The sequence below is a fragment of the Phasianus colchicus genome, chromosome 37 (genome assembly GCF_987193195.1).
Source record: "Phasianus colchicus chromosome 37, bPhaCol1.hap1.1, whole genome shotgun sequence".
Classification (NCBI taxonomy): Eukaryota; Metazoa; Chordata; class Aves; order Galliformes; family Phasianidae; genus Phasianus; species Phasianus colchicus.
In genome coordinates this window covers 651,870-663,876 of record NC_143472.1, presented here as the reverse complement: position 1 = coordinate 663,876, position 12,007 = coordinate 651,870, and the positions used below count along the sequence as shown (strand labels likewise).

The 12,007-nt window shown below is 51.3% G+C and overlaps 1 protein-coding gene across 1 annotated transcript; it reads right to left on the bottom strand.

The window, feature by feature from the left end:
* Positions 1 to 5,440: 5,440 nt before the first annotated feature.
* Positions 5,441 to 10,993, bottom strand: LOC149913433 (maestro heat-like repeat-containing protein family member 6). Its single transcript, XM_090129578.1, is given in 19 exon segments — positions 5,441 to 5,664; positions 5,800 to 5,859; positions 5,952 to 5,984; positions 5,987 to 6,059; positions 6,139 to 6,240; positions 6,422 to 6,577; positions 7,200 to 7,323; positions 7,552 to 7,718; positions 7,873 to 7,985; positions 8,148 to 8,287; positions 8,371 to 8,545; positions 8,756 to 8,907; positions 9,012 to 9,157; positions 9,313 to 9,462; positions 9,683 to 9,792; positions 9,876 to 10,056; positions 10,208 to 10,378; positions 10,584 to 10,670; positions 10,949 to 10,993. Coding segments are annotated over 19 exon segments (2,358 nt in total). The 3' UTR covers positions 5,441 to 5,491.
* Between the last annotated feature and the right edge of the window lie 1,014 nt (positions 10,994 to 12,007).

Here is a 12,007-nt window from a genome sequence, read left to right as displayed (position 1 = left end):
TTCGACTGACCGTTCGTATTCGTGAGGAATACGGCCTTACAATCAAAAATACCTAATTAAACAGAAATATCACATTCTCATCAAGAAATACCAGCCCCATTCAAGGAATTGGAGCGTTTCACCAAAAAAGTTTATTCACTCCACAAGTGACATTTCACAACAGAAAAACAAATATTATCCAAAAAAAAATTTTTTTTTTAAAAGAAATATCACTTTTATCCCTAATATATGAAATTTTACCCCGGAAATAAAAAATTTATGAATTCTTTTGTTAGAAAAGGATCGTAAATTTATTAAAATCGTGGAATTAGTGAAAGAAAACGCCATGCCTAAGGGAAAAATATATTCTCTGTGAAAAATATGACAAATTCATCAGCCTAAAATAGTATGTCTGATGGAAAATATCAATCTTTTTGACATTTTAGGAAAAATTAAACAGTGTACTTAGAAAAAACTTCAGCATTAGAATGAAACATTCCATTTTGGGGAAAAATATCATATTCCTGAAAAATAAATCATATTTCCAAAAGCAATGCTTATTTCTGAGAGATAACACCACATTCCTAGGGGAGTGTTTTTTATAATAAAGATATTTCTCAGAAAGCTGCTGTTTTGGGGAGATAGTAGCATACTTGGTTGGAAAATGACATGTGTTTGTGAGAAAGCTGGTATTTTGGGGAAAAGGGCCGTATTTATAAGAATAAGCAGGTATTTCTGCAGGAATTAATCCCATCTTTGGGAGTAATCTGGTTTATGTGGGAGAAATTGTCTTGTACTTGGGAGAAAACTGGTCTATGTGGGAGAAAAGGCCATTTTGATGGGAGTAAGTGTGTTCCTGAGGAGTATCAAGTAGTTGTGACATTTGTAGTGGAAAATGTCATGTGTTTCAGCGAAAAGTAGTCTTTCTGGGAGATAATGTCATTGGATTGCAGATAGCTGGTATTTCTGGGAGCTAATGTCCTCTTTTTGGAAGAAAATGCCGCCCTTTGGGTGTAAAACGGGCATTTCTGAGAGAGTATGTCATCGAATGGTGAAAAAGCTGGGATTTCTGGGCAAAAATATCATATGCTTGGAAAAGAGAGGGTATTTCTGGGAGAGAATGTCATCTATTTGGTAGAAATTGTCATCTGTTTTGGAGAATGGTGGTGTTTCTGGGAGAAAATATCAAGTGCTTGGGAAAAAGCTGGTGTTTCTGGGAGAAAATGTCCTCTTTGGGTTGAAAATGTCATCTTAAGGATTGTAATGTCGTTTTGTTTGGAGAAAGCATGAGGTATTTCTAAGAAAAGTGGTATTCCCAGGAGACAGGATCATCGTTCGAGGGGAGTGGGGGTGAGGTGGTATGCTTGTGAAAAAGCTGGTATTTTGGGAAGAAACCTTCATATATTTAAGAGACAACTGGTATTTCTGGCAGAAATACCACACATTTGGGAGATGAAACGGCTGGATGACTGTGAGGAGTGTGAAGAATATTGATGGGAGAAAATGTCCTCTTGAGGAGTGTATTGCGGTATATTAGGGAGGAAATGGGAGGTGTTCCTAAGAGTGCTGGTACTTCTGGGAGAAAATGTCTTATCTGGGAGAGGAAAGGTCGTCTATCTGTGAGAAAGCTGGAGTTTCGGGGAGAAAATGTCATCTTTTGGGGATAGAAATGGTATTTCTGGCAGACCATGGCAGGAATTCGTGAGAAAAACTGGTGTTTCTGAGGGAAAATGCCATCTATTTGGTATAAAAATGGTATTTCTGGGAGAAAATGCCCCAAATCGGGGAGTAAGTGTCATCTTGAGGAGTGTCATGTAGTAGATTTTCTAGGAAATGGAGGTATTTCTAAGAGTACTGGTATTTCTGGGAGAAAATGTCCTCTTGAGGGAAGAAAATGTCTTTTGGGAAGAAAACAGGTATTTCTTCCCAAAACCATGAAAATCCTATCTCCAAATCCAAATCTCTATTTGGGAGAAAAGTGGTATTTCTGGGAGAAAATGTCCTCTTCTTGGTTGCAAGTGTCCCATTTGGCATTGTCATGGAGGCTTTTTGGGAGAAAGCGTGTGGCAGTTGTAAGAGAAGGGGTATTTCTGGGAGCAAATCTCCTCTTTTTGGAAAAGAAGGTGAAATTTCCAAGGGAAAAGTGGCATTTCTGGGAGGAAAGGACATAGTTGAGGGAGAAAAGTGGGAAATGGTGGGAAGGAATGTCTTCTACTGGAGAGCAACTGTGGTCTTTTTGGTGTGACAACTGGTCATCTGGGCAGAAAATATGGTATACGTGGGAGAAAATGTCCTCTGGAGGAGTGTCAAGTAGTATTTTTCAGAGAAAGTGGAAGGTATTTCTGAGAAAACTGCTATTTGTGGGAGATAATAGCAGACTCGGTTGGACAGTGACATCTGTTTGTGAGAAAGCTGGCTGTCTGGGAAAAAGAGGCCATATGTTTAAGAATAAGCTGGTATTTCTGAGGGAATATGTCACATCTTTGGTAGAGAAGTGGTCTATCTGGGAGAAAATGTCGTCTATTTGGGAGAAAGCTGGTTTATTTGGGAGAAAATGTCCAGTTTTATGTGAGTAACTTTGATATTGAGGAGTATAAAGTAATGTGGTTTCACTTTTTCGAGGCTGCAGTGCCACCTATTAGTCACAGTTCTTTTATTTAATTAGTTTTCTTTGTAAAGCAATGACTTAACTGTTACCACAATAGGACTGAATCTGTGTGTAACAGTTGCTAAAAGAACTTGAATTTAATTTAAATTATCTCTGGGCATTAATCTCTTCTGTATAATAGAATCATTCAAATGTCTCTGAACATTTTACATGCCGTGCTGTAGTGAGTTAGATCAATCAAACCTTAATTGCTTCTGAGGCATCCGGACAGCTTTCTGGGATCTGTTGAACACCACTGTGTCACAACAAAGCCATAATAATTGATGTAGCACTAAATAGTGCCTTTGCTTTACTCTTACAATTGTGGTTTTATTAACCGAGCAGGCAAGGTGGAAAAATCGAAGGAAAAGAGTAACAAAAGTAAGTTGAATACCAGCTAGTGGCCATTAACTTTGGTTTGATTATGTGCATATGTGCTTTATGATCCCGACATTTCCCGTGTGCTTTGAATAGCCTGTCCTTGTTTTGCACAATTTCCTTTTCCCTGTGCTTTATATACGCAGAGTGGGAAGAATGTGAGATTCAGTACTCAATTTGTCAACCTGAAATATTTCATTTGAAATTTGGTTTGATGGCTTGGCCGTTCAGTGTGAAAAGTATCGCTCCCAGGTAAGCACTTGGTTTCTCTCAAGCTTCTTTCTTTCCAAAGCAGTGACTGTTGGTCCATATACCTTGGAGAAATTGGGTATGGGTACCAGTATTGCCTCTCTTCCCTAGTAGCTTCCTCCTAGCTTTCTAATAGAGATATACTTAATTAACCAAGGGAGGACTATTGCTGTATTATGGCTGCCATGAGAACGGTTGAACTGACTTCATACTTTTGCTTGTTGTATATTTATGGTAGTTAACAAAGAGGAATTACTTAGCGCTGAATGTGGCTTCAGGGACTGAATTCATCTTTGTAGATTGCATGAAGTCAACAAGTGTAGTTCTCTTATGGCATTTGTTGATTGAAGAGGCAGATTGATAGTCATCAGAGATGAAAAGACTGTTAGTAACCAAAGATTGTTGTTTTTTTCTTTCTCTTTCTGCTTAATACCATTTGTGAGCTGTTGTTGCTTCTATCTTTGTGAAGTTTGCCTTGTTTCCTGCTCTCGTTTCCATGATTCTTCTGGAAGTCTGTTTCATCAGTGCATACGCTGCTTCTTTGGCTACATGCCTGCCCTTTCACGTTCAGCAGATGTCTTACCACAGTGCAGGTCTGTCTTTGTAAAGGCATAGTTCTGGACCTTGAATATAATGCAGTCTGTCTTTCCCTCCTAGTAACAAGAGCTTGTGAAGTGCTTTTTGCTCCACTGCCTGTTAGGTAGCTGATGTGTTTCTGACTTTCTGACCAGCGTACAGGCAGTTGGTCCTTAGATGAAGAAGTATGTCTCAGTTAAACTGGACCACATCCAGGATCTCTAATGATACTGCTGTACCGACATGAAAATGGAGGAGTTGCTGACACTGCTGTGAAGCAGCTATCGAGATGTTGTTCTGTTGTGTCAGAACGGCAGGTCATCTTTTATGAGAATGAACACAGAGGGAATAAGGCAGGAAAGAGAGTGGTTAGGAAGCTGTGAAGAAGTAACTTATCAGCCAGCGTTTGCTCACTGGGCTTTGTGCTCATTCCAGCTGTGCTCTTGCCATCCCTCTTTCCTTCCAGTAGTGGATTCTCTTGCTCATCCTGTTTTAAACACCTTCTTGTGCATGAAACCCTGCTGCCTGCACACAGTGTGGTTTGGACAGTTGCAGGTGCTTGTCTGAGCGGGTGATGCTGTGCTCTATAGAGAGCATATTTTCTGTTTCCACTGACATTGAGAAATACAGCTCTTCTGTAGCCATCTCCTAAAATGTGAGTGGGAAGGCAAGAATGGATGCCAAGCTGCAAAAGTAAAGGAGGAAAAAGCACACTGCTGCCTTGGGGTGTTTTGCCTTGTTTTAAGGCAGAGGGGTCTGCAACCTGATGAAAATAGCTGAACATGTTCCCAGACCTAGGGAAAGAAATGTTCTGAACTGTTAGGGTTCATGAGTGGAAGGCAGCGATATTAGAAGGCTGAAAACACTTCCATGGCTCAAACTGGCAAACGGAGTGTTGGAGGCTATGGCAGAACTAGAGGAATTCTCTTCAGTCCACTTGTGAGGGTGGAGAATGAGAATTGAGTGCAGGGTTGTGGAGTCTTGACCTTGAGGTTCCAGGGGTGAAATGTGACTTTTCCCCTGGTTGTTTGCCTTGTCTGCAAATGCTGTTTTATCCCGTTCCCTTTTGTGTTTTCTCTGGGAAGTCTTCTTTCTTTGTTTTGTCTTATTGCTGAGCTCTTAAAATGAGGAGCAGTCTCTAACCTGAAAAGCTATTGTGCTTAGGTGTGGAAACTGCTCTTTGATGAGTGAACCTCAAGTAAATTGGAGCACAGCGTTGCAGTCCTTTCTTCTACCAAAAGATGGAGCAAACGAGCTACTGAACGGCCTGTGTGGCTAATAGGTTTGCTAAGCACTCAGGAACTGTTCTGCAAGGAAGGTTGGTTTTCTGTTTTCTGTTAAATCTTCATACATCTCATCATTTGTGCTAAAAGGAATAAGGCAGTTTGCTATACTGAATTGACCAGGCTGGATGGTAACAGATGCGTTGGTGAAAAAGGGGTTAATAAGGAGACTTGTGTGATCAGTTCTTTTTTCAATTATTTCATCCACTTACATGTGAAGGGGATATTTTAGAATAATCCTTTCACCTCTTGCAGGAACAAGTATGCCTGTGCTGCTGATGATCTGAGCTTCTGCAAATACAGAGATTCTCATAAAGTCAGACAAATTTGCAGAGCTGAGCAGCGGGTAGGAGGAGATGCCGGGAGCTTTCCAGGGCGCTCAGCTGTCTGCCCACGAAGAGCGCAACCTCCTCCATGCACTGCGGAGCCTGGAGAAGAGCTGCCCCAAGTCTCCTCGTGGTGGACGTGGCCTCGTTTCCTGCAGGATCTTCAGTGTCTGAAGGGCCAGCGAGGAGACAGATGGACTGGGGTCTCGCTGCGCTTCCTGAAGTCCTGAGATAACAGAGGAACAGAGGCTCGTTGACAGCCGTGTACCCGCAGGGCGCCCAGCTCTCCCCTCCGGCAGGAGGGAGCAGGGGACAGGCACATCGCCTGCCGGCTGCCCCGACATCCCACTGCCTGGCTCACCTTGGTAGATGCACTCTTTCTCGGCCTGCTGCTGATCCCTCACATGCTGCCCTAAGAGCCCTATGAACACACGGCCCTGTCAGCGACCCCAGCTGCTCCCTGGGTGCAGCGTGGAGGGCCAGGGACAGGGGAGGCTCAGTCTCGTGGCTCACCAATGAATTTCACAGCTTCCCGGCACAGGGGTCCTGCGGGCTCCGTAGGTAGAGCAGGCTCTGGCCCAGGTAGTCCTGTGCCGCATTCTTCCTCCTCCTCTTGGCCAGCTGGAGAGGAAAGAGGGAAGAGTGTGGGCTCAGCGCAGGGTGGTCCCGACCCTGTCCTGGAGTGTGGGAATGTGCGTACCAGGCACTCGCTGATCTGCCAGAACTGCGCTGTCTGCACCAGGTGCTCCAGCCGCCTCCAGCACCGGAACAATGCGGCACTGAGGAGGGCTTTCTGGGAGGCCTGCCAAACAGATGAGATGGCACCGCAGCCCAAGCAGCAGCAAAGCCCGCATCCCCCGGAGCTCCTCCACAGGGAGGATGCAGGAGCAGGGGCTGATGCTGCCATGGGCTGCAATGCTCTTGGTGTTTGGGGGGCACCACGAGAGCAGCACTGCCCTCCCCCAAATGAACGCAATCCCCACCTTGGCCACACTGTCTTTCTCATCGTGCAGCTGCAGATACAGCAGGGCCAAGTTCTTGCACACCTCCTTCTGCATCTTCCTCTTCCCTTGGCCCTCCACAAAGCTCAACATTTCCAAGAAGATGTCGATGGAGAGCTGCCGCACAGTGCTGGACGCCTGCAGAGGAGGAAGGAAGAAAGGAAGGATGTCAGTGTCAGCAGCTCCACCTCCATGGCAAGCAGGGCCATCACCATCAATGAAGTGGGGGCAGAATCTCTGAGCTGGGAGGCTGCAGGAAGATCACAAAATGACAGAATGGCCAAGGTTGGAAGGACCTCAAGGATCATGAATCTCCAACCCCCTTGCCACATGCAGGGCCACCAACTTCCACATCTAATAGTAGACCACGCTGCCCAGGGCTCCATCCAGTCTTGTCTTGAACACCTCCAGCGACGGGGTATCCACAACCTCTCTGGGCAGCCTGTTCCAGCACCTCACCTCTCTCTCTGCAAAGAACTTCCCCCTGACATTCAACCTAAATCTTCCTTCTCTCAACTTAAAACCATTTCCCCTTGTCCTGTTATCTACCCTTTCAAAGAGTCGATATCCTGAGGATGGCCCCAGAACTGCTGTAAAGCGTGCAAGCTCTGCCCTGCAGAAAGTCTGCCCAGGGGCACGCAGCGCCTGGAACTGAAGACCGGCCAGGAAGTCCCCTGGTGCGCTGTCACAGGGCAGCAGGAATGGGCACACTGGGCTCAAACCCACATCCTTCGTGTTCTGGGCTCCCTTCCATCCTTACGTCACTAAAGAGTACTGGGAGCTTGCCGGACAGCTCCAGAGCCATGAGGCTGATCTTAGCCCCATCCAGGAGCTGCAGCAAGGTGCTGAGTATTGGTAGGGCTATTGCTGTCTGCGTCCTGCAGCTGCTCCATGATGCACAGCAGGAAGATGATCATTGGCCTTGCCTGTGGGAAAAACACGCCTTCCTCTAGGTTCAGATGCAAGCACAGTTAGGTCAAAACAGCTCCAGTGCCAGCCCTGAGGATAGCAGGCAGTGATGGGATAGGCAGAGAGCACCACCTCCTCACTGCCTGTAGAGGTGCTGGTCTGCAGGTGGCCCTGCTTCAGCCCCATGGCAGGCCCAGCCCAACCTGCAGCTTTCCTGGTGGCCCCTGCTCACCGTGTCCTGCCTGTTGCTGAGCTGCAGGATGCCCCTGAGCACCAGCTGCTGCATGCCCACGCTCTGGCTCTGCAGATAGGTGGTGAAGAGTTTCAAGATGTGGTGCAGCTCTGTGGTGACGTCCACGCACTCCAGCATCTGTAATACTCACGGCTCTTAGTGCTGGATCCAAGAGTCCGCTTGGGGAAAGACAGCAGGGCACAGCCAAGCCTGGACCCGAGGGAGGCAGCAGGGCTCGTGCCAGCAGTGGCCTTGCAGCCTCAAGTTGGCTGCTTCTGCAGCTGTTGCTCACCTCAGTGAGGAAGACTATGGCCACCATCTCCCAGGAGTAGAAGCTGTTGCTGAGCAGCTCAACCAGCTGGTGGAAGATGGGGTCACGCAGAGCACCGGGCAGTTCCTTCATGGCCATGGCAGGGATAAGAAAGCACCATGAGCCCCGAGCCAGGGGGACACAGCTGTGGCTGTGCAGCCCTCTTACCATTGCCGCAGGGGCCACAGGCTGTGGTACTGTGGCAGCACTTTATCCAAGAACTGGGGACCCCCTGGCACCTCGAGGAAGGAGTTCTTACCTGGCCACCACCTGCACGCCCTGGAGGTGGGTGACGGTGCTGAGGAGCGCGTCCCAGCCACCCTGCTCTTGGATGGCCTCCATCTGCCTCTGGAGGCCCACGCTGCAGAGCAGCACCTTCAAGGCCTGCACCGTGGACCTGCAGGTGGAGAAGGGTGCGAGTCACATTGGGAGCCCCAGCACCGGGTCCCTGGGTGCAGCGGGGGGACGGGGATGTGGCACCTGATGGGAGTGAGCTGGTGCTGCTGGTGCTCCTCCCAGAAGATCTCCACCTCCTGCTGCGTCAGCTTGGTGGTGAAGGACGCTTGCAGGAGGAGGGCCAGGAAGAGCTCTGGGAAGATGGCCTGGGCCTCCTTCAAGACCAGAGGCAGCTGGAGTATCTCAGGTAGGGTCCTTGCTGCCTGCAGAAAGCACCTGGATACGATTCTTGCCCCATTCCCCAGGTTTCTATTCCATCTCTACAACTGTAGGGATGGAGGAAGGGAGGGGGAGGGAGACCCCGAGAGCTCCAGGCAGGCCTATGGATGGATGTCAGGGCAGGGAGAAGGCTTGGGGGTGGACAGGGGAGGGGAGTGGGGACTCAGGCTCAGTTGAGTGAGTGAGGAACTTATGGCCAGGGCAAGGACACGTCGCCAGTCCTTGATGAGTGGTGACGAGTGCTGCTGAGAGTGGTTTATCAGCACTCGGAGCAACTCCTGCAGCGCCTTCTCTATGGCTGGGGACTGTGAGAGCATTTCCCTCCACATGGTGACAGTGACCCTGCAGGTTCCCCAGGGCTGTCGTCATGGCTGCCCTCGCCTGGCTGATGGCCGTGGGGTGGAGAAGGGAAGGGAGAGGAGCCCTGACAGCTATGGGCCCCGTACCTGGTGCAGGTCGGGGAACAGACCAGCAGGCTGCTAACCATCTCCTTCGGGAATTTGCTGGTCAGCACGAGCAGGGCCCTGCCCAGGCTTTTGAAAGCTGCCTTGTCTTTGATGGAAGGCAGGCTGTTGTAGATGGTCTTCATGATCTTTCTCCTGGAGGGGGACACAAGTGAGAATGGGATGGCACCAGAGCAGGGCCCTGCTGCCATCCCCACTGCTGCCTGTCGGCCAAGCACGGTGCCAGTGCCAGGGATGGAGCAGAGCCCTGAGGGCTGGAGCTGTGGCAGTAGCAGGTTCCCACCTGCTGTGGAGGGAAGCAAGCCTCTGCTGCGAGCACATCTATCATGTGGGCAGCCAGATCGGTGCTGTGGAGGCTTGGCACTGTCATACTCTCGATGGTCGTGAGTAAGACATTCACCCTTTCGGGGTACAGGAGGTATTTCAGAATGACCTGTGGGAAGAAGGAGAGGAGGAATGACTCATCCCCTGCATGGCTGCTCAGCCGTGTCGGGGCCTCAGGAGAGCTGGGAGCAGGGGCCGGGCTGGGTGGCACTGAGGATACGGAGTGTGAGGGCCCTACGGGCACCAGGGCTGCTTGGGGAAAGCGCCTGCACTCTTTCTGACACTGCAGGCCTGGGTTCTCCTGTGGGCTCAGGGTTTGCTCTTTGTACCCGAAAGATAGCAACGGCTCTGTTCTCAGGGGAAGCCTCTTGGTGGAGCAAAGCTAGCTGCCTCTCCCAGACCTGTGGCACCTTGGGCTCCTTGTGCTCCAGCGACAGTCCTGGAGAGGAGCGCACACAATGTGAGTGAGGGGCCTGGGCACCTGGAGGTCTGAGGGACCTAGCCCAAAGCAACTGCTCTCACTTGAGGTGGTGATGAAGGTGAAAAGCTGATGGACAGCCTTCATCGCCTCGTCTCTGGTCCTCTCATGCATGGAGGTGCAGGAGAGGAGGAGGTGCCCGGCCAGCTTCCCCAGCACAGGGAAGCGTTGGTTTTCCTGGCACCTGTGCTGGAAGACGGCGGTTCCCATGAAGCAGTAGCACAGCTGGGGAGAGAGGCAGCAGAGGCGCATGGCTGATCGGGGCAGCAGGGCCCAGCCCAGGCTCTGTGCAAGCCTGGAGACAGGTGAGACAGGTGGGTTCCAGCTGGGGAGCAAGGACATGGTCCCCAGAGCTGTGCACACCAGAGCGCCCTACCTCTGGCAAGGAGCAGGTGTTGGTGAAGGCGAGCAGCCTGCCAGTGCACATCGCGGCCCTCTCCTCCATGGCCACCAGCTGGCCCATGGGGAAGGGCAGCAGGAGCAGTGGAGAGAAAAGCTGCTGGTGTGCCCCCAGGACAAGGCACTCGTCCTTCTGCTCGCTCCCCAGCTGCAGTGGGGGTGGGTGCTTGTGTCCCTGTCTTACTGCAGCCCCGCCGCCCTCCTGCTGCTCCCTACCCATCCCTCTGACCCCACAAGGGCCGGCCTCAGGCCAGCATCCTCTGCCTGTAGCAGGCCCTGGGGGGACCTTGCGTGGATCCCCCCTTCACAGCCTTGAACCGTCCCCACAAATCCCAGCTTTGCTACAGCCAGACCTCCAAGATGTTCTGCAGCTCCACGTGGACAGTGGTGCTGGCACTGCCCACTAGTCCCTGCAGCAGGCGGTGCAGGGCCTCCATGGTCTGCAAGAAGGACAGGGGTCAGGGCAGCCATCCTGGCAGCAGAGGGGCATCCCAGGTGGTGGTGTCCAGGAAGCATTCCCAGGGCTCAGCCCGTACTCATCTCCATGCAGGATGCAGCATCCCGGTCTGTGTCATCCTCGTGGTGAGGGAGATGGAGGACAGTGCTGATGGAGGTGTGCAGGAGACCATTCTTCTCCTTCTTGGGAAGCAGCCGTGCTCTGCTGCAAGGGGAAAGAGGGCAGAGGTGTGATGCTCTGCTCAGGCCCCCCAGCTGGGACCAGTGCCACCACGTTGGCCAAAGCTGGGCTGGGGTGGTAACTCATGGTGGCGATGGCGCTCATGGCCTGCTACCACAGCTCCACATCCAGGCACTCGGTGGGCTCCTCCTGCAGCAGCACCTGTGGGCACAGCAGGATGGGATGGGACATTGCAGTGTGCCCTGCATGGTGTGTAGAGCCAGGCATTCCATCCCAGCTCTCGGTGCTCCCCTTACTCAATGCACTGCGCCACCTCCAACGCACAGGCACACAGGTGCTCATGAGCCTTGCTGTCCTTGAGGGCGGCTGTGCAAGCGGTGCGTATGCAGGTCAGAAAACTCAGCTTCTGTGCCTGTGCCTGAGACAGGGAGGGGAGTTACAGTGCCGGCATCAGGGGACCCCGGCACCCTCAGGCACGGCTGGGCAGAGGCAGCCAGGGAAGCACAGGGTGCCCGCTACTTGGGGCTGCATGTGCAGCAGATGCGGATGCAGCTCAGGGGATCCTCCTCCTGTGGTGACAGGATGGAGGCAGAAGGATCCTCAGCTGAGCCCAATGGCCCTTGCAGGGTCTGCACCTCACACACCTCATAGGTGCACCACGGGGGTGCAGGATGCCCTAGGTCTCTCTGGCCATGCCTCTCGGGGTTGGCTTGGAGGTCTCTGTTCTATCTTGAAGCACAAGAGGGAACAGCGGCAAATGCGCCTGCTGTTCCAGCTCTGCCTTCAGGGGGACGAGTCCCACTGTAAGATGGCAGTGATGTCACCCCATTCTGCCCAGCTCCACCCAGAACCCCTCCTCTTGCCCTGGGCTTGCCCACAGCCCCGCAGCCATCGGGGCAGTTTTGTTCTGGAAGGAGCCGTCGACTTCACTGTGTGCACTTGCCCCAGCTGCAGCGCTGGGGTCTGGGAGTCCTTCTCAGGGTCCTTCAGCCCCGCATCCCCCCCAGTAAAATTAAACTGTGTCACTGTTTCCACTGGGACAGAGTTGAGTTTTCCTTTTTGGCATCTGGTGCTCTCTTTTGGCTTTAGGAGAAAAACAAAGAGTGCTGATAACACAGCAGTGTCTCTAGCTGTTGCTGA